The sequence below is a fragment of the Tachyglossus aculeatus genome, chromosome 1, assembly GCF_015852505.1.
Source record: "Tachyglossus aculeatus isolate mTacAcu1 chromosome 1, mTacAcu1.pri, whole genome shotgun sequence".
NCBI lineage: Eukaryota > Metazoa > Chordata > Mammalia > Monotremata > Tachyglossidae > Tachyglossus > Tachyglossus aculeatus.
In genome coordinates this window covers 133,633,807-133,658,621 of record NC_052066.1, presented here as the reverse complement: position 1 = coordinate 133,658,621, position 24,815 = coordinate 133,633,807, and the positions used below count along the sequence as shown (strand labels likewise).

Genomic DNA, 24,815 nt, shown 5'->3' with positions numbered 1-24,815 from the left:
TGCCATCATTATCATTATTATTACATAAGTTCTGTTGAGCAGAGTGTGTGGTGAAGAGCAAGTACTTAAAGAGTACAGATCCAAGTGCATAGGCAACAAAGAAGGTAGAGGGAGTAGGGGAAATAAGGACTTAGGCAGGAAAGGCCTCTTGGAAGAGATATGATTTTAATAAGACTTTTTTAAAACAGTCGTGGTCCGTTGGATATGAAGGGGATGGAGTTCCAGGCCAGAGTTAGGATCTAGGAAAGTGAAAGATGCCTGGGAACTGCCAAGCCAAGGGAAACTGACTACAGCTAAATTCATTGATTTTTTTTTAATGAAATGAAAGAACCGAATGGCCGAAAATTAAATTTTCTGGTTATAAATGATTCTCTTGAATGACCATAAATCCTCCTTTGTTTCTCAAGTTCCCCACACAAAGTGTTTGGGAATCAAACAAACAATTCTAATTAAGAACAATAGTTGCAATAATATCAGGGTAAAAGAAAAATGCTCATTATGATCAAAGATTTTTAAACAGAACTTAAAACCATGATTTTTGGAAGGGGGAACCCTCTGTAACTCCAAGGGAAAAAGAAGTTGTTTGAACATTTAGAACCCAAAAAGCAATCTGGAAGACTATCTGGTTTGACCACAGTCCCTATAATGGGCATTTTGCAACCCTTTTGAGGGTTCTTTGATTATGTTCAGGACCATCACATATTTTTGTTAGCTCTGTGACCACTGGCATCTTCCTGGTGGACTCTAGCCACCCAGACTTGGCTTGAAGATTTGCCATAATAGGTTCAGACTGGCTGTAGATACCTGGCTTGGGACAATCAGAACCAAATAACTAATATTGCAGTAGTATCTGGAATTTACAAAGTGGCTATGTCTGCACAGAGCCATCCAAAGGACAAATTTTATGGATTCCACCCATGTCCTAATGGGATCCAACTCATTAGATCGGCTCTGGGGGTGGGACAAAGGATTTGCTATTAGTACTTTTTGTCTCAAATATTCCTGGTTTTGCTCAGCCAGATGGGCCATTTTTAAGGTGAGATTGTGTGTTCTCTGGATCATCTGATTGGATTGTATGCTCGCTGTGGGCAGGGAATGTATCTGTTATTATTATATTGTACTCTCCCAAGCACTCAGTAAATACTATTGACTAATGGATTGACCGAAAAACTCCATCAAATTGATGACTGCTACCCAGAGGTCAAGGTCTGGATCTGCTGTTGTCCTCGATTACTCAAGATGAAGGAACTCCAACCCCATAACATTATAAAGGGTATTTCTTAGTTATGCTATTTATTAAGTACCTACTCTGGGTCAAGAGCTGGGAAGGAAGCAAGATAATCAGATTTAGCACAGTCCCTGTCCACTTGAGGCTCTCAGTCTACAGTCCCCATTTTACAGATGAGGTTACCAGTGAAGCACAGAGAGGCAGTGACTTGCCCAAGGTCATATAAATTTGAAGTTCCTTGAAGGCAGGGATGGTATCTACAAGTTAACTCCATTATACTCTTCCAAGTGCTTAATACAGTTCTCTGCACACAGTAAACGCCCAATAAGTACCATTGAATTAATCGATTAATATGGAAGGCCAGTTTCAGAGCCAGGATCAAAAGCAACTGGGTGGGGTTCCTGACTCCCAGATCCATGCTCTTTCCAGTGGGCCATGTTGCCTCAACCAATCAATCAATCAATCATATTTATTGAATACTTATTTTGTGCAGAGCCCTGTGCTAAGCACTTGGGAGAATACAATATAACAGAGTTTGTAGACAGTGTTCCCTGCCAAGCGCTTACACATCAAAAGTTGATTATTCGAACAGAAAGAAGAATACCATACTGTTTGGTGGTTGATTCTGTTTATGTGTGATCTTGAGCAAGTCACTTTACTTCTCTGTGCCTCAGTTACCTCATCTGTAAAATGGAAATTAAGAGTGTGAGCCCCATATGGGGTAGGGACTGTGTCCAACCTGATTACCTTTTCTCTACCTCAGAGCTGAACAAATATCATAATTATCATTATTATTATTGTTATTCATTTTACTACTAATAATAATGATATTTGTTAAGCACTTACTATGGGGTAGAACACAACATAATCAGTTCAGACACAGTTCCTGTCCTAAATAGGGCTCACAGTCTGAGGATGATGGGAGAACAGGAGAGGTTTCTGAGGTAAAGAGGAGCTAAGTGACTTGTCCTGGGTCAATGTAGTAGGCAAGTGATGGTATTGGATTATTATTACTCTATTTATTTATTTATTTTATTTGTACGTATTTATTCTATTTATTTTATTTTGTTAATATGTTTTGCTTTGTTCTCTGTCTCCCCCTTCTAGACTGTGAGCCCACTGTTGGATAGGGACCGTCTCTATATGTTGCCAACTTGTACTACCCAAGCGCTTAGTACAGTGTTCTGCACACAGTAAGTGCTCAATAAATATGATTGAATGAATGAATGAAAGGAAAGGAGTCAACAGTGAAATTGATGAGATAGATAGATTCATTTATTGATATTAATGTCTGTCCCCCCTCCCGTCTAAACTAAGTTTGTTGTAACTATTACATTGTACTCTTCCACTGTGGTCAGGGAGCATGTTCATTCATTGTTGTATTGTACTTACTCAAGTGCTTAGTACAGTGTTCTGCATACAGTAAGCAGGAAGCAGCATGGCACAGTGGATAGAGTATGGGCTTGGGAGTAAGAAGGTAATGGGTTCTAATTCTGACTCTGCCACTTGTCTGCTGCTTGTCTACTGCTGCCTTAGGAAAGTCACTTGACTTCTCTGGGCCTCAGTTACCTCATCTGTAAAATGGCAATCAAGACTGTGAGCCCAATGTGGGAAAGGGACTATGTCTAAACCGATTTACTTGTATCCACCCCAGCACTTAATACAGTGCCTGGCACATAGTAAGCACTTAAAAAATGTCATAATAATCATGATTATTAGTAGTATTAGTAAACACAATAAATATGATTGATTGCTTGATGAAGGTAAAAGGAGTAGCCCACTGTTGGGTAGGGACTGTCTCTATATGTTGCCAATTTGTACTGCCCAAGCGCTTAGTACAGTGCTCTGCACACAGTAAGCGCTCAATAAATATGATTGATGATGATGACAATGATGAGTAGGTTGGCATTGGAGGAATGAAGCTTGTAGGCTGTGTGGTAGTAGGAAATTACGGAGGTAAGATAGGAGTGAGCAACCTGGTCGAGTAATATAAAGCTGGTGGCAAGAAGCTTCTGTTTGATGCGGAGGTGGATAGACAATCACTGGAAGTTCTTGAGGAGTGTGGATAGGTGGATTAAAGGATTTTTATTAGAAAAATGGTCTGAGAAGGAGAAAAGGTATTGAATCCCCATTTCACAGATGAGGAAACTGAGACACCAAGGAATTAAGTGACTTGTACAAGATAACACAGTAGGCAAGTGGTGGAGTCACAATTAGAACCTAGGTCCTCTGATTTCCAGGTCCATGCTCTTATCTCTAGGTCGTGCTGCTTCTCATTTAAGAAATAGAAAAGCAATTTTCAGATGCAGAAAGATAGAAAACATTGAGATAGGGGTAACAAGATTTAGTATTAGCCCAAACAAGATAAATTTACCAAAACCTCAAGAGAAGCCCACTGGGACAGAATGAGATAATCAGAAAGTGAAATAGAAACATCCTCGATAATGGGGAAAAAATGAAATAGAAGGGAAAATGAGAAAATAAAGGGAAACTTTACAAGGGCACTAAATGGAGTTTACTTGACCTTTTGGAGTGCTGGCTGATGCACCAGAACCACATCTCTAGTGAGCAGACAGGAAAAGAAGTAGCAAGAGACAGAAGAGAAGAATGTCTTTATCTCCTCTAACGTAGTACCACCACTATGTCAGTTTTAGCAAAATTTATGACCATAAATAGTTTTGAAGTTTTTTTTTCCCTGAATGCTTTTAAAGGCTACTTTTTGCCTACATGTGTAATCCTAGAAATCTGAGTACCCCAACAATGCTCTGAAAGCCATAGTTTGAGGGAAATCCAAAATTCTAAGGAGTCTGAAGTGCTTATAAAGAATAGGAAAATTAACATTATAAGCAGAAACCTACTTCAGATTTTGGTCTTGGACACAAAGTGGAAATTTGGGTAACTTTGTCAAAATATTTTTGTCTAGAATCATGGGTTGCTTTTGATATCTGGTTTCCACCCTTTCCTGGAAATGTCCTCCAATAGACTGCCTAGATTCTAAATGTTTAAACCAGACAGCATCCCTTAGTTAAACCTGTTGCTTTTATCATAACCGGAAACATTTCAGCAACTTACTATAGTGTGCCAAGGGTGAGTGAAGCATTCTCTAGAGCTGGTCTTTCATCATCATCAATCGTATTTATTGAGCTCTTACTGTGTGCAGAGCACTGTACTAAGCGCTTGGGAAGTACAAATTGGCAACATATAGAGACAGTCCCTACCCAACAGTGGGCTCACAGTCTAAAAGGGGGAGACAGAGAACAAAACCAAACATACTAAGAAAATAAAATAAATAGAATAAATATGTACAAGTAAAATAAATAAATAAATAGAGTAATAAATATGTACAAACATATATACATATATACAGGTGCTGTGGGGAAGGGAAGGAGGTAAGATGTGGGGATGGAGAGGGGGGCGAGGGGGAGAGGAAGGAAGGGGCTCAGTCTGGGAAGGCCTCCTGGAGGAGGTGAGCTCTCAGTAGGGTCTTGAAGGGAGGAAGAGAGCTAGCTTGGCGGATGGGCAGAGGGAGGGCATTCCAGGCCCGGGGGATGACGTGGGCCGGGGGTCGATGGTGGGGCAGGCGAGAACTAGGTACGGTGAGGAGATTAATGGCGGAGGAGCGGAGGGTGCGGGCTGGGCTGTAGAAGGAGAGAAGGGAGGTGAGGTAGGTAAATAAATAAAACGGTGACACTGAAAGTGGGTGAAGGTATAGATCACTAGGAAGCTCAGGAATCTCAAGGCTTACAGCTGGAAGGAAGTCGGAGTCATCCAATCAGCCAATCAGTCAATCAATCAATCGTATTGAGTGCTTACTGCATGCAGAGCACCGTACTAAGCGCTTGGGAAGTACAAGTTGGCAACATATAGAGACAGTCCCTACCAAACAGTGGGCTCACAGTCTAGAAGGGGGAGACAGAGAACAAAACCAAACATATTAACAAAATAAAATAAATAGAATAGATATGTACAAGTAAAATAAATAAATAAGTAGAGTAATAAATATGTACAAACATATATACATATATACAGGTGCTGTGGAGAAGGGAAGGAGGTAAGACGGGGGGATGGAGAGCGGGACGAGGGGGAGAGGAAGGAGGGGGTCTTTCAGTGACCTGAACCCATAATGAGCCAGATAAACAAAAGTATCCCTAATGCAATAGGGTATCAAATAGGCCCTTGGATATTACTTCTCCCAGGACACCCAAGGATGTAATGTAATGCATATGGGTTACAGAAAACTTTTCTCCCAATGAAAAGCAGAAATCATTTATTCAGTTGTATAGCCCCATTGCAAGGCTAAGTCTTCACAGTTAAAGTAATGCTTGCCTCATGGGATAGACCTATTAAAACATACTAACTACCATCCCAATTGGATCTGTCAAATATTTCAAGTTGAAATAATATGACTTACCATCCCCTGTTTCTGCACAGAGTTGCAAACCCAAATTATTCTGTGGATTAATCACCCAGTGATTGCTGGTCACAGTGATGTCAAACACAAGCCAACCAACATCCAAAGCTTGAGCCTTCCTGGTATCTAACAGGAACAGATCAGCATCCCTAATGAGAAAAAGAAGAGGGGAGAAATGTTAAAGTGAATGGGGAAAGTATAATTCCCTTTACTGAAATGGAAATATATTAAAGGAGCTCCCACTAATTAACTAGAGGAAAAAGGAAAGTAAAGGACTTGAGATATGAATAATGGAACACCAAATATTTTTCGGCTAGGCTCCTAACTCAAATCTGGAGCTGATTAGTAATACCTGTCTCTAGACTGTAAGTTTGTTGTGAGCAGAGAATATGTCTGTTTATTGTTATATTGTACTCCCCAAGTACTTAGTAAAGTGCTCTGCACACAGTAAGCACTCAGTAAATTCAATTGACTAATAACTGAATGACATTACCATGCCTAGTGCCTAGTCTTGACAAACTCACAAAATGGATTGATCATCTTAATCTGCTCCTTGGTAACTGTATTGCATTGAAATCACCATTAACAACATTATAACAGATTAATGCAATTTGTAAATTTTGTACATTTGTAAATTTGTAAATGTTGGCATTTATGAATAATTGTGGTTGGTTAAGGGGGCTTACTAGGTGTTAGATAATCAGGTCCAACTGGATTCACAGTCTGAGTATGCTGAAGAATCCCCATTTTGCAAATGAGGTAACTAAGGCATAGTGACATAGGCCCAGCAGGGAAGTAGTGGAGCCTCCGACTCCCAGGCTCATGCTCTTTCCACTAGGTCACAATGCTCTTACTTATTATGTGCCAATTGCTAAGGTAGATTCAACATAGCCAGACCAAACAGTCTCTATCCCATAAAGAGAAGCAGCATGGCATAGTGGTTAGAATACAGACCATGGAATCAGAATGTCACGGGTTCTAATTCCACCTCTGCCACACATCTGCTGTGTGACCTTGCTTATGTCACTTAAGTTATTTGTGCCTCAGTTACCTCATCTGTAAAATTGGGATTGAGACTGTGAGTCCTACATGGGACAGAGACTGTGTCCAACCATTTTAGCTTGTATCCACACTAGCAATAAGTACAGTACTTGCTGCATAGTACGAGACTAACAAATACCATTATCATTATTATTATTATTATTAAAGGGCTCCCAATCTCTGTGGTAGGGAGAGAAAGTTATCTTATTCCCATTTTATAGATGACGAAACTATAGTTGACTGACTTGCCAAAAGTGATACAGCTGGCCAGTGGCAAAGTTAGATGAGAATCTGGGTCCCCTGATTCCATCCTGTGCTCTTTCCACTAGGCCAAGAGCTTTATTGACCTTACTGAAAGTGCAGGGGACTAAATAATTCATTTTTATTTTAATTTTCATATGTGGTCATTTCCTGAAGGTGAAAGAAATATAGTGATGGAATCATGTGCATTCCGGCTCCTAGTCCTTCTTGGTGCTTTGAAAGAGCACAGTTGGGAGGGCAGATAGAGCAGAGCTAGCCTCTTTAGTTGGCAATATGTAGGAAGCAAAGGGAATTTGACCACCCTTCCATACTGCCTAAGGATCTATTGCTGAGCTCTTAGGAGCCTGGATGTGAAAGTCTGATTCAAGAGCAGCAACATTACTTAGGATTGTTATAGTCTGCTAGATTGTGATCTCACTGTGAGCAAGGAATGTGTCTACCAACTCTCCATTGATTGACTGGTTGATTCATTGAGAAGAGACAGGAAGGAAGCAGTTTATTCAGCAGTAGCTTGGAAAAGCCCACATCATCCAATCTTGGTTTTCATGACTCAGTATTCTTTTTATTCTCTTTCAATTTCTCCAACTCCTTGTCTGTGTCATTTGCTAGATCTTCTTCCACTTTTCATCCCTTAACCCTGTGTGTCCCATACAGCTCTGTGCTGATTCTCTTGCTCTTATCCTACACCCACACTCTAGGAGACTTTATAGCTTCAGCTACCTTCCCTTTACAGGTCACTGACAAATCTTCCTCTCCAGCCCTGACATCTCACCTACATACTGCCCAATCCTATATCTCCTTTTGCTTCCAGGTCATCCCCCCTAGAATTAACTGCTGATGCTTTGAAGTCAGCTTGTGCAAAATTGAACTTCTCATCTTCCCTCCTAACCCCTTCCTTCCTTCCAGCTTCCTCATTTCTGCTAACATCAGCATCCTGTGCCCTAACTCAGCACTCTTATCATTATCCTTGCCTCCTCACTGTTATCCTGCTCTCGTATCTAATGTACTGCTAAACCCTGACACTTTTTCCTCAAAATTTCAAATGGAACCATCTAGTCCACCATTACCCTGCCTCAAACATTTGTTATTTCACAGCAGGATAATTGTAAAGGCTTCTATTTGGTTTCCCTGCCACCAGCTTCTCCCTCCTTCAATCTACACTCCTTTAGCCCACCATCTCACGCCACATTGTTATTTACTCTCCTCTCTTGCTTGAGCTTTGCATTTTTCTCTATCCCACTTGCTCTGGAGGTACCCCACTCTCATCTTGCCTGCCTCCTGGCCCTTGCTCACTTGGTCTTCAAGGTCTCTATCTCCCTTTACCCCAAATCCACCAGACCTGACTCTCTTTTCTCTTCAAAGCCCTCCTAAAATTCAATCCTCTCCAACAATCCTTTCCCAATGATTATCAGCAACCCAAATCTTACCAAAGCCAAACTCAACCTCCTCTTGCACTTTTGCATTTAAGTATGCCCATCCTCAGTCCTTCAGTACACATACAAATTCAATTGAACATTCAATCTTATTTGTTCTAATCCCACTCTGGGAGACTATTTGCCTTGGGCAGGGAAAGTTTACTGTGCTTCTGCCTTTCTCACCAACAGTACAGAACATTTTATCAAAGAGGCATTCAATAAATATCATCATTACAGCTACTGGACTTGCATCTGTACCCTTTGGACAATTGGTATTCACTCCACCCTCAGCCTCAAAGCACTCATGTACATATCCATAATTTATTTATTTATCTTATGCTTGTCTCCCCCTCTAGACTCTAAGCTCAGTATGGGCTGGGAACACACCTACCAATTCTGTCATATTATACTCTCTCAAGTGCTGAGTACAATCCTCTGTACATAGTAAATACCATTGATTGTTTGACTGATATGGCTCCTGCTGCTACTACTACTCCTGCTGTTACCCCACCATCTCCCTCTGTGTTTTTGAAACAGGCATAAGCCCAGTCCACATGTGCCAAGTCAAGGAGGTGTGTGGAGTTTCCAGTCAATCGCTCACTCAGTGGTATTTATAGAGCACTGACTGCATATGGAATGCCGGACTAAACACTGGGGGGAACTGACTAAAGGACACTTCTTCTGTCCTCAAGAAGCTTCGGATATAATGGGAGAGATAGATGGGCATATTTTTTTACAAATATGAGCAGGACACCTTGTAAATTGGTATGCCAGACCACCACTCTCTTCACCTTCAAAGCCTTATTAGGGTCACAATCTCTTCCAAGAGATCTTCCCCAGTTCAGTTCCCTTTTCCTCTACTCTTTCTTCCTTCTGCATCACCTAGGCACTTGGATCTGTACCTTTCAAGCACTTGGCATTCACCCCACCCTCAGCCCCACACCTGTTGGGTACATAACTGTAATTTATTTATTTATAGTACTGTAGGTCTGCCCCTTTAGACTGTAGGCTTGTTGTGTCTACCAACTCTGGTGTATTCTCCCAAATGCTTAGTACAGTTCTCTGCACACATTAAGCACTCAATGAATATGATTTAATGAATGTACACAATAAGCACTCAATAAATACCATTGATTTATTGATGATCACATAGTCAACCACTATTAGCTCACCAGCCAGTGCAATAGATTCCTGATTAATCCAGCCGTATCTTTGCCCTAAGCAGTGTATCTATGCCCTGAGCAGATCTCTCCCTGACATTCATTTCCCTCTTCCTCACCTCCACAGTTCCTCACAATGAAAGTGATAAGTGCAGGTGGAATTTGGGTGGTGCCTGGTACCATACAAGAAGAAGCAGTGTGGCTTAGTCAAAAGAGCCCAGGCTTGGGAGTCAGAGGCCGTGAGTTCTCATCCTGACTCTGCCACTTTCACTCATTCATTCAATTGTATTTATTAAGCATTTACCATGTGCAGAGCACTGTACTAAGAGCTTGGGAAGTACAAGTCGGCAACATATAGAGATGGTCCCTACCCAACAATGGGCTCACAGTCTAGAAGAGTCATACACAGTCATACACTTGTCAGCTCACTTCACTTCTCTGGGTCTCAGTTCCCTCATTTGTAGAATGGGGTTTAAGACTGAGCCTCATGTGGGACAACCTGATTATCTTATATCTCCCCCAGCGCTTAGAACAGTGCTTGGAACATAGTAAGTGCTTAACAAATACCATCATTATTATTATTATTATTATTACCAGCACTCTCACCTTTACAACCTTTTTCCTTTTAGAAAAGGGATCGAAGCTGCTGTGACATATGCTTCCTTTGCCATCTCATTATTCTAGCTCTGCTTTCCACTAGTCAGTCTGCGGAGCACTTTACTAAACACTTGGGAGAGTACAGTATAACAATAAACAGACACATTCCCTGCTCACAACAACTGGCATCCTAGTCAATAAACTAGTAGAGTAGTCCCTCAGAAGCAAGGATAGAGTCCCTTACATGTGGTTCATACAGAAGCTCTCCAATTTGTGAGTTTAATGGAATTCATCTTCTAACATTCAATCAACAGACCAATCAGTGGTATTTATTAAACAGTGTGCAGAGCACTATACTGATCATTTGGGAAAATACAGTACAACAAAGTGGCAAAAGCCTTTTCCAGCACCACATTTTGAAAGAATCGATGTTCTTTCTATCCTGTTTTTTCACTGTCCAACTTTCAGACTCACACAATGTCACTGGAAACACCATAGAATTGATAATTTGTATCTTTGTGGCAATTGTTACATCAGCACATTCCATGACTTTTTCTAGGATGAAAAATTCTAATTACACATGGTCTTTGACCAGAAATCTGGGTTATTATCACTGGTCAAGTCTACTGAATTTCCTTTGATTTAATTTTCTTAACAATTTTTCATTGCTTCATATTACCAGTTCTCCTTCCTCCATTTCTTCATTTTTGTATTAAAAAAATCTGCTTTAATGTTGGTGAAAAAGAAGCAGGGATGAAATTGCTTCTTGTATCTTGATACATGGGTACTAAACTTTGGAATTATCCAAAATGTTACTGTCTACTGGGTTTATACTGTGAGCTACGAGGCATTTTCAGCAAATTTAGGGGTGTGGAAAATGTTCTTTACCTCATCTATTGTGACATTTGGTTCGGGATCCCTAGCCCTATTTACACAAAATAAATTGAGAGAATCTAGGCAACTTTGTGTTAGAATATTGAATTCCAACATTCTGGAACTCAAAGAACCCAATAATCCTTCTTCCCCACTCTGCAATCCCAGCACATGCCTACTTCTTCCTGCTGCATCACAGGTGAACTGCCTCTGTAGAATCTGCCTCCTAACAAGAAAGGGTCCCAGTCAGGGGCATGAAAATCAAACTAGAAACTGAACCCAGAAGAGGGACTTTCTGCAGCCTTAACTCCCTCTGTAATAGACAAATGGTTACCCCTTTTTGCAATTTACATCTCTCGGGTTCCACTCAGGCCAAAGGCACTGCCTGTCTCTACTAGGGTATTTCACAAGGGCCATGGTAACTCACATCCCAGCTTAGTTACAGTGAAACTGCCCTAATGAGAGCTCTGTGTTTGAACAAGGAGTTTATAATGAGCTCTTTGACTCAATGCAAAGTTCAGCAGGCTGTACTTTGGCATGACATCCTCATATTTATAAATACTCTGGATCTAGAAAGAGAAACAAATGAAGAGAAATATTTCCAGAGGTAATTTCATTCCCTAAACAAACTTTTCAGTTGCTCAGTCAGATGATATTTTCTAGTGGTTTGAATTCACATTTTTGGACAGAGTAAAGGGCACCAATCTGAGGGTCCCATCCAACTAAAAACATCTGTGGCCTTCTGGGTCATGCAAATCTCTGCTCTGTGGCATGGAGTGAGCAAAAGAAACCCCAAACCCATAATACTTCAGGCTCTGCTTTGAAGAGCAGTGTAGTTTGTTGGATAAGGGCCCTTATTGTCCCTTTTCCTTTCCTTCTCTCAGATGAAGCTCTATTACCAGGAATGCAGTAGGAGAATTGAGCCTGTTATAAGCAGGCATTTATAATTCATCATTTTGCACTTATATAGCCCCAAATATATATATATATAGGTTTTTGCCACTCTGAATATAATTGGATGCAATTTCCCTGAAAGGCTAGAACCTTATTTAAAAAAATACGGATTGTAGCAATTGGTAGTACTTCATAGTCAGACCCCATGTAATGTTCAAAGCCTGATTGAAAGCAAATCTCCTTCAAGAGGCTTTCCCTGACTAAGCCCCCACTGTCATCTCCCACTCCCTTCAAGGTCACCCTGAATTGCTCCCTTTGTTCTCCCTGCAACAGCCCCACAGTATTTATGAACTTACCCATAATTTATTTGTTTATATTAATGTCTGTTTCCCCCCAGCTAGACTGTAAGCTCATTGTGTGCAAGGAATGTGTTTGTGTATTGTTGTCTTGTACTCTTCCAAGTGCTTAGTACAGTGCTCTGCACACAGTAAGCGCTCAATAAAGACGATCAAATAAATGAATGAATAAACTGGTTAAAGTTGATCTAGTTCCCCTTTTCCACTGGACATATCTTTGTGAATACTGGCTATGGCTTATAAGCAAGAACATACAAAAAAAAAAGTTATGAGATAAAGTAAGAAGGAAAAAATAAATAATAACCAAAGATAAAATATTTATAATACAGCCCATAAATGACTTGTAGAAATTGTTTTTTCTTCAGAAAGTAAAATTAATAAAATCTGTAATTCAGTATTGAGGTAAAAAAAGTTGTCTGGAATCTGGGCCATCTTTAAAGGATGTACCTGAGCCAGTTTTGCAGTGCAGGGATTTAAAATGGTTAATAAAGAGAATAAAATTCCTAGATATAAATATACTGTGCTCAAAGATCTAAAATTAATTGCCAGGCTTTGTCTACATTCCAAAGCAAATTCTATAAAAGTTCATTTGGAACATTGGGAATGATTAAAATTTACTCCTATTTCTGTTTATTCCTCACTTTGGAATCAGAATATTTTTCTTTATTGAAATGTACTGCTGAATTAAGCATTTTGGATTGAGGATAATGGTGACAAAAGGCTAAAACCCTGTCCTGTCTCCAGGTGCAGCCTGCACTGTAGTTCCTTTTTAGAGTAACAGGTCATGATCAAGAGGTCAAAAGATGTCATACCAAGAAGGATATACTATAACTGGGAAGTGAAACACTTGAAAATTCTTCCTTCCACAATCCATTATTACATTCCCATGAAATTTAGTTAGAAAAGTCCAAATTTAAGTCTTAGCGCTCTTGAGTTTGGATTTCATTACATGGAATCATTCATTGATTGCTAAAACTAAATATCCTAAATGTTCCAGTAAGGGAAATATTTAAAACATAAACAATTTTCTGCTCTGAAAAGAATAAAATATATGGTCAGGCTCAGAAGATTAAAGAAATAATTGGTGTGTCGATTGCAAATTTGATTTTCCTACAAAACTCATTAATGATCCTGTTAGAGGCTTTTAAAGTTCAGCAAAGGTATGTACTTTCTTCCATTGCTAATTGAGAAGAAACTGATTATTTTAATGAGGCAAGATAAAGACTTCCTCAGGAGGGGTTAATCACAGGTCTTTGAGTCTGTGAACACAAGCACTGCACTCTTTGGGGAATTTGGCACCTATCTAATTTTAGCAAACTGGGTTTCTATCCACTAGATCTGCTTATTATGAGGGAGAAACATCTACTGAAATGAAATACAGCTATTGTCCAGGGATTGACCAACAGCAATTTTACTTTCAATAAAACGACACATTCATAACCTAGAAAGAGCTCTGCTGAGTTGTTACTTACACCTGAATTATAACTTTGAGGAGATCAGATTTGTTTTTATGATACTATGACTAGAAATATCATTTTGGGATTGGAGTACTTATATGAATAAGCAATTCAAAATCAATTGTATTTTTTTGTTTTTAAGTCAAGAACTCAACAAAAATCACAATGAATATATCCACTCTAAGTTAATCTTAATATTCTGACAGTAAAAATCACCTTCAGACTATATAATCTAAAATTAACAGTAGAACACATTAAAAAGATGACCAGGTGTGTTGTGATTAAAAACAAAATAAAATATATGTGTTATATTTGTTATAGTACTTTCTCATTAATAAATTTCATTGAGAGAAAAAAATCAATCCATCAATCAATAGTCATTATTGAGACTATAATTTCCTATTATCTTACACACACACCACCTTCTGGCAAATCTGTCCTGTTACCTAATGGAGAACTCCGATCTTTTGATACCATCTAATCATGTCCCATTTAGTCATCATACCCAAACTACCTTACGTTTTTGACCAAATGTACATCCTCACCACCCTCTCTACTGAACTCAACTCACTCACCCAGCCTGTGCACAAGCTGCTGGCAAAAATCCAGATATCAGGCTGACCTTGTCTACCTCAACTTCAGTCTTACCTGCTTCTCTTCCCAGCCACATTATTTCTCCATCTTTACTGACTTCCATGTCCATTGCCCTCACCAGTTGCTTCAGAGGTTTAACTCCCTCCTGAAACCCCTACATCCCCCATTTATTGCCTCTACTGGCCTGGCCATGTATTTTATTCAGAATATCGAAAACACCAGGCATGATCTCCCTAAAATCTCCCATGTTTCTCTCCAGTCTCTCCCTTCTCTTGCCCTTCCATCAACTCTCACATCTTTCCCAGCAGTATCTCAAGAGATCTCCCATCTTCCCCTCAAATCTACCACCGTCTCCTGCACTGCTGAACACATCCCTTCACACCTTATAAAAGCACTTGCGCCTCCTTTTTTTCCTCCCTGACAATCATGTTCAATTGTTCACTATCCAGTGACTTTTTCCCCACTGTTTTCAAACATGTCAATGCTCATCTATCATAAAAAACACTCTCTTGACACGATGGCTCCCTCTAGTTGTTGCCGACTTGTACTTCCCAAGCATTTAGTACAGTGCCCTGCACACAGTAAGTGCTCAATAAATACTATTGAATGACTGAATGAACGGTTATTGTCGGATCTACCTCCTACCATTCCTCTCCAAGTACTGAGTTGTCTAGGCTCACTGCCTCCACTTTCTCTCCAACAATTCTCTCCTTGGCCCCTTTCAAACTGGCTTCTGCCTCCTTCACTCCACCGAAATTGCCCTCTCAAAGGGCATCAATGATGTTCTCAAATTCAATGGGCTCTACTCCATCCTAAGCCTCCCAGACCTCTCAGCTGCTTTTGACACTGTCTCCTTTCTCCTGGAAACATTATCTAACCTTGGCTTCACTAACACACTCCTCTCTTGGTTCTCCTCCTATGTCTCTGTCTGCTCATTCTCAGTCTCTTTCATGGGCTTCTCCTCTGTCTCCCATCTCCTAACTGTGGGAATCCTTCAAGGCTCAGTTCTGAGTCCCCTTCTACTCTCCATCTGCACTCACTGCCTTGGAGAACTTATTTTCCCCCATGGCTTCAACTATCATCCCTACGCAGATGATTCACAAGTCTACATCTCCAGCCCTGATCTCTCTTGTTCTCTTCAGCCTTACGTTTCCTTATGGTTTCAGAACAGCTCTTTTTGAGGTGTCCCACCAACATCTCAAACTTGACATGTCCAAACAGACGAAGTCTGTCTTTCTGCTAACTTTCCCATCACTGTAGACAGTACCACCATCCTTCCTGTATCATAAGCCTATAACATTGGCATTATCCTCAACCCATCATTTTCATTCAACCCACATGTTCAGTCTGTCACCAAATCCTATCAGCTCAACCTTCACAATATTGCTAAAATCCACTCTTTCTTCTTCATCCAAATTGCTACCGCATGAATCCTACCCTTCCTTGATTACTGCAGCAGCCTCCTTGCTAAATTCCCTTTTTCATGTCTCTCCTCACTACAGTCCATAGTTTGCTTTGTGGCCTGGATCATTTTTCTACATAACATTCAGTCCATGTTTCCCCACTCCTCAAGAACTTCTAGTAGTTGCCCATTCACATCTGTATCAAAGAAAAACTCCTTATCATTGGCTTTAAGAGCACTCAATCAACTTGCTCCTCCTACCTTTTCTCCATGATGTCCTACTACAACCAAGCCCACACACTTCACCCCTCTAATACCAACCTACTCACTATACCTTGATCTCATCTATCTCTTCACTGACCTCTTGTCCACATCCTGCCTCTGACCTGGAATGCCCTCCCTCTTTATAACCGACAGACCATCACTCTCCCATGTTCAAAGACTTATTAAAAGCGTATCTCCTCCAAGAGACTTTTCTTGACTAAGCACTTGTTTCTCTTCTCCCTCTCTCTTCTGCATTGCCCCTGCACCTGGCTTTGCACCCCTTGATCACCTGTCCCTCAGCCCTCAACACTTATGTACAAAGATGTAATTTATTTATTTAATTAATATCTGTCTTCCGAGCTAAACTGTCATCTCACTGTGGGCAAAGACCATGTCTATCAACTCTGTTAAACTGTACTCTCCCAGTACAGTGCTCTCCACAAAATTAATGCTCAATAAATATGATTGATCGAGATACAATTTGTGAACAGAACACTTAGGAAAGTACAATAGAATTAATAGGATACCAGCCCTCAATCGTCATTCTAGCAGGAGAGACAAACCCTAAAATAATATACAAATAGGAGATGAGGAAAAAGGGTTAAGCACATTTGTTAGTACTTAAGTAATGGGGTATGCATAATATGTCCATGAAAAATTATATGCTTTTGAATATAAACAATTCTAAAAACTGAATCACTGATTATTTGCTTGCACTGAGAAAACAGAAGTTAGGCTTCACTGATATTATTCCTATGATCAACCACAGTAATTATTTAACATGTATACAAGGAATATCAGACCTTACCTAAATGAAAAAAACATAACCATATCAGACTCACACCATAATCCCCATTTTAGAGATGTGGTAATTGAGAAATGGAGAAGTGCAGTGTCTTACCCAAGGTCACAGAGGAGACTCGTGGCAGAACTGGGTTTATGACCCAGGACCTCTGACTCCCAGGCCCATGTTTTTTCCACTAGACCATGCTGTGTGAAGCAGCGTGGCTCAGTGGAAAGAGCACGGGCTTTGGAGTCAGTGGTCATGGGTTCAAATCCTGGCTCCACCAATTGTCAGCTATGTGACTTTGGGCAAGTCACTTAACTTCTCTGTGCCTCAGTTACCTCATCTGTAAAATGGGGATTAAGACTGTGAGCCCCATTGGTACAACCTGATCACCTTGTAACCTCCCCAGCGCTTAGAACAGTTCTTTGCATATAATAAGTGCTTAATAAATGCCATTTTTTAAAAAAAGGTTATGTGCCTCTACGTACCACATAGGGATTTGGTGAAGATAATTAGTGTGAAAACACGAGGGAAAAAAATTTAAAAGTATGAAAATTCAAAGTGCAATCATTATTTAAAGGAAAAAGAGCCAGGTCCCTAGAGAAGGGGCATGGTCAGTGGAAAGAGCATGAGCTCGGGAGTCAGAGGACATGGGATCTAATTCTACTCTGCCACTTGCCTTCGCATGACCCTGGACAAATCACTTAATTTTTGTCAGTTTATTCATCTATAAAATGGGGATAAACACCTATTCTCCTCATTTTGTGGACCCCACATGGGATAAGGACTGTGTCCAACATGATTATCTCAAATCTACAGTATTTGGCCCATAATAGGAATTCAATAAATACCATAATTATTATTAAATCAGATAGGCTGTCTTGAAATATTTCATAATCTATGTCAGTGAGAAAATATGGAACTGTGTTTGGGGTACAGTCTAAGTGGAGCACCATTGTTTTTTTGGGGAAAAGAAGGATGGAAGCCTAAGAGGAGGCAGTACCACAGCTGCTAATAAAACATTTCAGATAGTGTATCTCATGCAATTCTGTAAGCACATAATCACTTCATTAAGTCTGGTGCCATAGTCCAGGATCCTCTTCATTATGGGCAGGAAACGTGTCTGCTCATTCTGTTGTATTGTACTCTCCCAAGCAATTACTACATTGTTCTGCACATAGTAAGAGCTCAATAAATACAATTCAATGATTGATTTTGGGATCCAAAGAGCACAAATGTTCTAAGGAAAGGTAAATACTGACACAGAAAATAAGATATTGCCTAAAGATGCTTTTTAACAGATAAGGTTCTATTTCTTAAAATACTAGTGATAACATTCTCCCCCTTTCAATCCTTTGACTTTCCAGAAGAAATGTGTTAATGACCACACAAGACGAAAATGTTCAACTCTCTCTGGGTGTCTCTGACATGAAAACAATCATGCTATTCAAGAGACTCTGACCTACCACTCAAGTATTAAGAACATTAACAAGGTACCACAAGCTAATAAATGGTATTCTCTAGGGTCTGCAATGTCAAAACCTGTCTCATAAGCACATTTAAGTTAAAAGTGTTAGAAAAGTTGTTGGAAATGGAATGATCTCTTTAGTTATTTTCTCAGAGAAATGACTGCACAATCAGAGTAAACACCTATACTACTAATAATAATGATGGCATTTGTTAAGTGCTTACTATGTGCAAAGCACTGTTCTAAGCGCTGGGGAGGTTACAAGGTGATCAGGTTGTCCCATGGGGAGCTCACAGTCTTAATCCCCATTTTACAGATGAGATAATGGAGGCACAGAGAAGTTAAGTGACTTGCCCAAAGTCACCTATGAAACTCCTTGTTCCCTTCTTAGAATGTGCATTAATACTTATTTTGCTGAAAGCAGATTTAAGTTCAGCAAAACATGTACATGAAAAATGTTGAAATAAATTAAATCTGCAGGGTTTGGTAGTAAGACCAAAAAAAATGTATCAAATGGATTTTCTATTATGTAGTGCCAACTGTTAAAAGCTAAAGATCCTTCTGCACAAAGGAAACTTTATTATCATTTCAGTTTGTGACTAGTATAGACTCTCCTAACTCTGGCTCTCTGCATTCATTCAGTCATATTTATTGAGCTCCTACTGCATTCAGAGCACTGTACTAAGCGCTTGGGAGAGTACAGGAATAAACAGACACATTCCCTGCTGAGAACAAACTTTCAGTCCATAGGGTGGGAGACAGACATTAATATAAATAAATAAATTACAGATATGTACATAAGTGCTGTGGGCTCGGAGAGGGGGACTCCAGATCAATGAGAAATTATGCTTCACGGCAACCCAGGAAAAATAGCTCTGCCTAGGCACCAAGAAGCAGAGTTGCACTCTCCTTTCTTCCTGTCTGGCATGACTTCACCATTCCCTTTCATCACATCATATTCCTTCTCATCTTCAAAGCCTTTTTAAAGTATCATCTCTGCTGGGAAGCCTTCCCTGATTATCCCTCATACCCAGTCTTACAGGCAGCTCAGTTTCTACAGTTCTCTTAAATATCCTTTGATTTATGGTTTATATATTAATCTGAGTTTAGATTTGTTGTTGTATTGTACTGTCCCAAGGACTTAGTACAGGGTTCTGCTCACAGTAAGCACTATGTACCACTGATTGATTGACTTTTGCACTCTCCTAACATCTATTGTGTCCAGAAGCAGCATGACTTAGTGGATAGAGCACAGACCTGGAAATCTGAAGGACCTGGGTTCTAATCACTGATCTGCCCTTTGTCTGCTGTATGACCTTGGGAAAATGACTTAACATTTCTGTGCCTCAGTTACCTCACCCATAAAATGGAGATTAAGACTGAGCTCCATGTGGGACACTGACTGTGTTTAGTTTGAATAGTTTATATCTACCTCAGTGGTTAAATACAATTCCTGGGACATAGTAAGCTCTTGATAAATTAAAAAAAAAAAACAACAAAAGAAAATGCCTCATCCTTGTCTCCCTCATAAGACTGCAAGTATCTCCCAAGTAGGAAGTATTTCAATCAATCTGTAGCATCTACCGTATATAAAGCACTCTACTAAGGGCTTGGAAGAGCACAAAAGAGTCATAAGAAATGTTCCATGTCCTCAAGGAGCTTACCCTCTAACAGAGCAGACAGCTCTGTGACTTCGGGTAAGTCACTTAACTTCTCTGTGCCTCAGTTACCTCAACTGTAAAATGGGGATTAATACTGTGACCCCTACTTGGGGCAACCTGATTACCTTGTATCCCCCACAATGCTTAGAACAGTGCTTGGCAATTAATAAGCGCTTAACAAATATCATCATTATTATTAAATAAATTACTCACTGGGGAAGTGATAGACTGTATAAGATATATACGTAACTGCTACTGGGGATGTGGTAATAATAGTCGCAATTGTGACATTTGACCTTCCTGTGTGCTGAACACTATGTTAAGCAGCAAAGGTAGATACAATAGAACAGATGCAGTCCCTTTTCCGTATGGGGCTCATGGTCTAAGTGAGACCGAGAATATTGCACTGCTCACCACGAGGGCTCAGAGAAGCAGCGTGGCTCAGTGGAAAAAGCACGGGCTTTGGAGTCAGAGGTCATGGGTTCAAATCCCAGCTCCACCACTTGTCAACTGTGTGACTTTGGGTAAGTCACTTAACTTCTCTGGGCCTCAGTTCCCTCATCTGTAAAATGGGGATGAAGATTGTGAGCCCCACGTGGGACAACTTGATCACCTTGTAAATTCCCCAGCGCTTAGAACAGTGCTCTGCACATAGTAAGCGCTTAATAAATGCCATTAAAAAAATAATAATGCCATTGATTGGTATCTTATCCTCATTTTTCCCAATGAGGAAACTGAGAGAGAAGCTCATAGGGGGCCAAGAACATATCTGTTAACTCTGTTATAATGTACTCTCCCAAGTGCTTAGTACAGTGCTCTGCACATTAGGTGCTCAATAAAAATGACTGATTAAATGACTTGGCCAAGGTTAGTCAGTAGGCAACAGTGGAGGCAGGATTGAAACCCAGGTCTCCTAACTCCCAGGATTACACACATTAGGCCACACATTGTTTCTTTGTTATAACTTAAGTGCTTAGGTGGCACAGAGGGGATGAAATAGCAGTTGGGAGATATAAAAGGGAGAGATTACATATAATAATAGCTGTGGTATTTGTTAAGCACTTACTAAGTGCCAGGCACTGTACTAAGCACTGGGGTGCATACAAGTAAATTGGGTTGGACACAGTCCCTGTCACATGTGGGGCTCATAATCTCAAACCCCATTTTGCAGGTGAAATAACTGAGGCACAGAGAAGTGAAGTGACTTGCCCAAAGTCACACAGCAGACAAGTGATGGAGCCAGGATACTACATATTACTAAAGGGAGAAGATGTGCCCTTAGAATAGCTTTCAAATGGGGACACAAATGCACTTTGTTCTTCATCCCACCCCTAACCCCTCATCAGTTATGTACTTAGCCTTATACTCTGCTGCTGCCCCAGCTCTCACATATTTAAATATCTGTGTCCTGCACTAGACTGTAATCTCCTTGAGGCAGGAATCATGTCAACTCATTCCACTGCACCATCTTCCTACAAGCACTTAGGACAGTGCTCTCAATACAGTTAACACTCAATAAGTAAGAGCTGTTATCTAAGATGACAGAGGAAGGAGTTTCAATTTAGTACATTCTCTGAAAGTGCCCGGGAAATTCTATTTGGGAATATGACAATTATGGACAATTTTACCTGAATCCATCTCAGAAAGGCATTCATTTGTTTTGGACAATTTTGCATCATTTCTCCTTGCTTATGTGACCATAACTACCATCCTCTTTTTCAAGGAAGGGACTGTTTCACTGGTCACAAGGCCCTTTCTTTAAATAGATTTCAACCCATACCCCAAAACCAGTTTAGAACATGAAATGGGGTAGGAAGTCTTCAATGGAGACATCCACTAGATAAACATGAACTGAGGAGGGGTTATTGGATTTTAGGAAGAACAGTAAGGTATGTACCCTGAATCTTAGACAGTCAATTTCAGAGAACTTCCATGTATCCTCAGGACAAGGGACATTCTGCAGCTGTTGATGGTCCAGAATGCTGGATCCTGACCAGAAACAGTACTGAGGTGGGCGAGTTTTTCAGTAATAATAATTGTGGTATCTGTTAAGCAATTACCACATGCCAAGCACTGTTCTAAGCGCTGGGTAGGTTCATACCAGCAGCTAAAACTAATTCTGATCTTGGATAATCCATAGCCTGTTGAAGCTTCAAAGGTACACTGAGGTGATGGAGGCTTTTGGATCCAAGGCGTGATGGTGGAGGAATCAGTTCCACAAATGACTCTTTTGCTCCCTACGAGTTTGTTTGTTTCTTATATGTCCATCACCAGTCTTGCTTCACAACCTTCTATTTTTAAAGTGCAAGTTTCCTGAGGACCAGGGATCTGTTTAATTCTCTTTAGGGTTTTCTGCCTCAGTACTTAGCACAGTGTTCTGGATACAGTTAGCACTCAATAAGTAAGAGCTGTTACCTGTCTAATATGACAGAGGAAGGAGTTCCAAGTTAGGACACTACAGAAGGTGCTCAAGAAATACTACTAAGCATTATAGTATAATAGACAATTTTACCTGAATACATCCAAAAAAGAACCACACTTAATAAATGCTCTCACTACTACTACTTCACGAAGCTGCTTGTATGAGTAGAGAAGTAGCATTGTGTCCTGAGTTATCTTTGAAAGAGATTTACAGCCATCTCTCAGAATTAAACTTGACTTGTTGATAGCACTCTCAAAACATCAGGCGAAGTTTCTATAAATCTTCCTTTTTGAAACAATGTCTGGGAAATGAGATAAGATACTCGTGCTCTATTTATTCAAAAATTTGAATCCTAGGAAACAGTGCATGAGTGGAAAGATGTCTGTACTGAAAACTGCTTCTTTTTCAGATTTTCTAATTTCAAGTATCAAATTAATGACGCCTGCTGAGTTGTTGACTGAAGTTACCAGGGAAGTGGGCTTTAGGAAGCCCTGGAAATGCCTAACATTCTTCACCCTTTTCATGTCTTTATTTGTACATTTCTATTTTTATTGTGAAGCCATGAGGAATAGGAATGTTAATAATGTTTTATTGGGTTTTATGCTTTCTTTTTAAATCTAATCACTTCTGTAGTCTCACTTTAGCTCATATATGATCTTGTAAATGAAGTGTAGGCATTTCCCTCTATAATTTTAGGATGTGTTTGTCAATTTTCTCAGTTCACCACACTCAATTAAATAGGTTTTTTGTGAGCCTCCGGGAGTTTCCTCTGGAATGAGAAAATAAAAAAAGGAAAAAACATATATCTCCCTCTTCAAAACTGGGAATAGGGAAACATTTTCTTGGAAGTAGGAAGGCAAGATCCTTGTGTTCCTATGCAAGGATTGATATGATGCCACATAACCCTTCACCTTAATCGTCTTTATGTCAGCTATTTCTAAGGCCCTCCTTTGAGCACCATAAAAGTGGAAAAGAACAGAAATATTCTCTTTTGGCTTAGAATGTGCCATAGCCAGAAGTAATTATTGAACACCCTCATTACCTAATGCTAAATGTTCGATAGATTATCCTTTCCTAAAAGCATTTATGGGAGAAATAACCCAGTTTGGAGGCAATGGAAGTCCTAGCTTCCCGGCTGTAGAATTAGAGAGAAGCAGTGTGGCCTAATGGAAAGAGCTTTGACCTAGGAGTCAGAGGACCTGGGTTCTAATTCCAGCTCTTCCATTAGTCTGCTGTATGACATTGTCACTGCACTTCTCCATGCCTCAGTTTCCTGATTTGTACAATAGGGATTCAAACTTACCCCCTCCTATTTAGACTGTGAGTCTCAAGGGGGACAGAGACTTTGCACAACCTGGTTAACTTGTATCTCCCCCAGCATTTAGAACAGTGTTTGGCATGTAGTAAGCACTCAACAAGTACCATAATCATCATTATCATCCAAAATTCTGCACAATCAATCAGTGGTATTTATTAAATCCTTACCATGTGCAGAACACTGTACTAAGTGCCTGGGAGAGTACCATACAACAAAGTTGGTAGATACATTTCCTGCCAACAATGAGCTTACCACCTAGAAAGGGAGGCAGATATTAATATATGTATTTATTTAAATAATTTATAGATATATAAGTGCTGTGGAACTGAATTGATTGAAATAGTAAATACTCTCAGGGTAAAGAACGAACTACAGTAACTTAAATGTAAAAAAAAAACTTTGAAAAAACACAACAAACAATATCCCATCAGCTTTCTAGGTAAACCTCAGGGTAGGCAGATATTGTGCCTACCAACTCTTCTGTACTGTATTCTGCCAAGTGTTTAGTACAGTGCACTGTAATTGTTAATTCCGATAACAAACAAGACTCTGGCATACTAACTAGTTATGTGACCCCCTGAGCTCACCTCTTCCAGGAGGCCTTCCCAGACTGAGCCCCCTCCTTCCTCCATCCTCTCCCCCTCCCCCCCCCCACACCCCCACCTTACCTCCTTCCCTTCCCCACAGCACCTGTATATATGTATATATGTTTATATGTATTTATTACTCTATTTATTTATTTATTTATTTACTTGTACATATCTATTCTATTTATTTTATTTTGTTAATATGTTTTGTTTTGTTCTCTGTCTCCCCCTTCTAGACTGTGAGCCCACTGTTGGGTAGGGACCGTCTCTGTATGTTGCCAACTTGTACTTCCCAAGCGCTTAGTACAGTGCTCTGTACACAGTAAGCACTCAATAAATACGATTGATTGATTGACTGATTGCACTGCACACAGTAAGCAGTAATACAATTGATGAGGATGACAAATCAAAATAATTTGGCACCTGCAACAAAACCAAGAGATGCCTAAGAAAATAACTAAAATGATTGTGCTAATCATTGGTAAGTGAACAACATTTCAAGGAAATATCTCCCACTCCTACCATGTTCATTAATAAAAATAATAATATTAGTATTTATCAAGCACTTACTATGTACCAAGAACTGTAATAAGCACTGTGGTTGACACCAAATAATTAG

At 40.0% G+C, this 24,815-nt stretch overlaps 1 protein-coding gene across 1 annotated transcript in view; it reads right to left on the bottom strand.

Moving 5' to 3' along the window:
• The window catches only part of BMP5 (bone morphogenetic protein 5), a 158,737-nt gene that overhangs the window by 58,305 nt on the left and 75,617 nt on the right, over positions 1 to 24,815 (bottom strand). Inside the window, exon 3 of the mRNA XM_038748209.1 lies at positions 5,640 to 5,788. Within this exon, the coding sequence (XP_038604137.1) occupies positions 5,640 to 5,788 (149 nt within the window). The remainder of the gene's footprint in view (positions 1 to 5,639; positions 5,789 to 24,815) is intronic.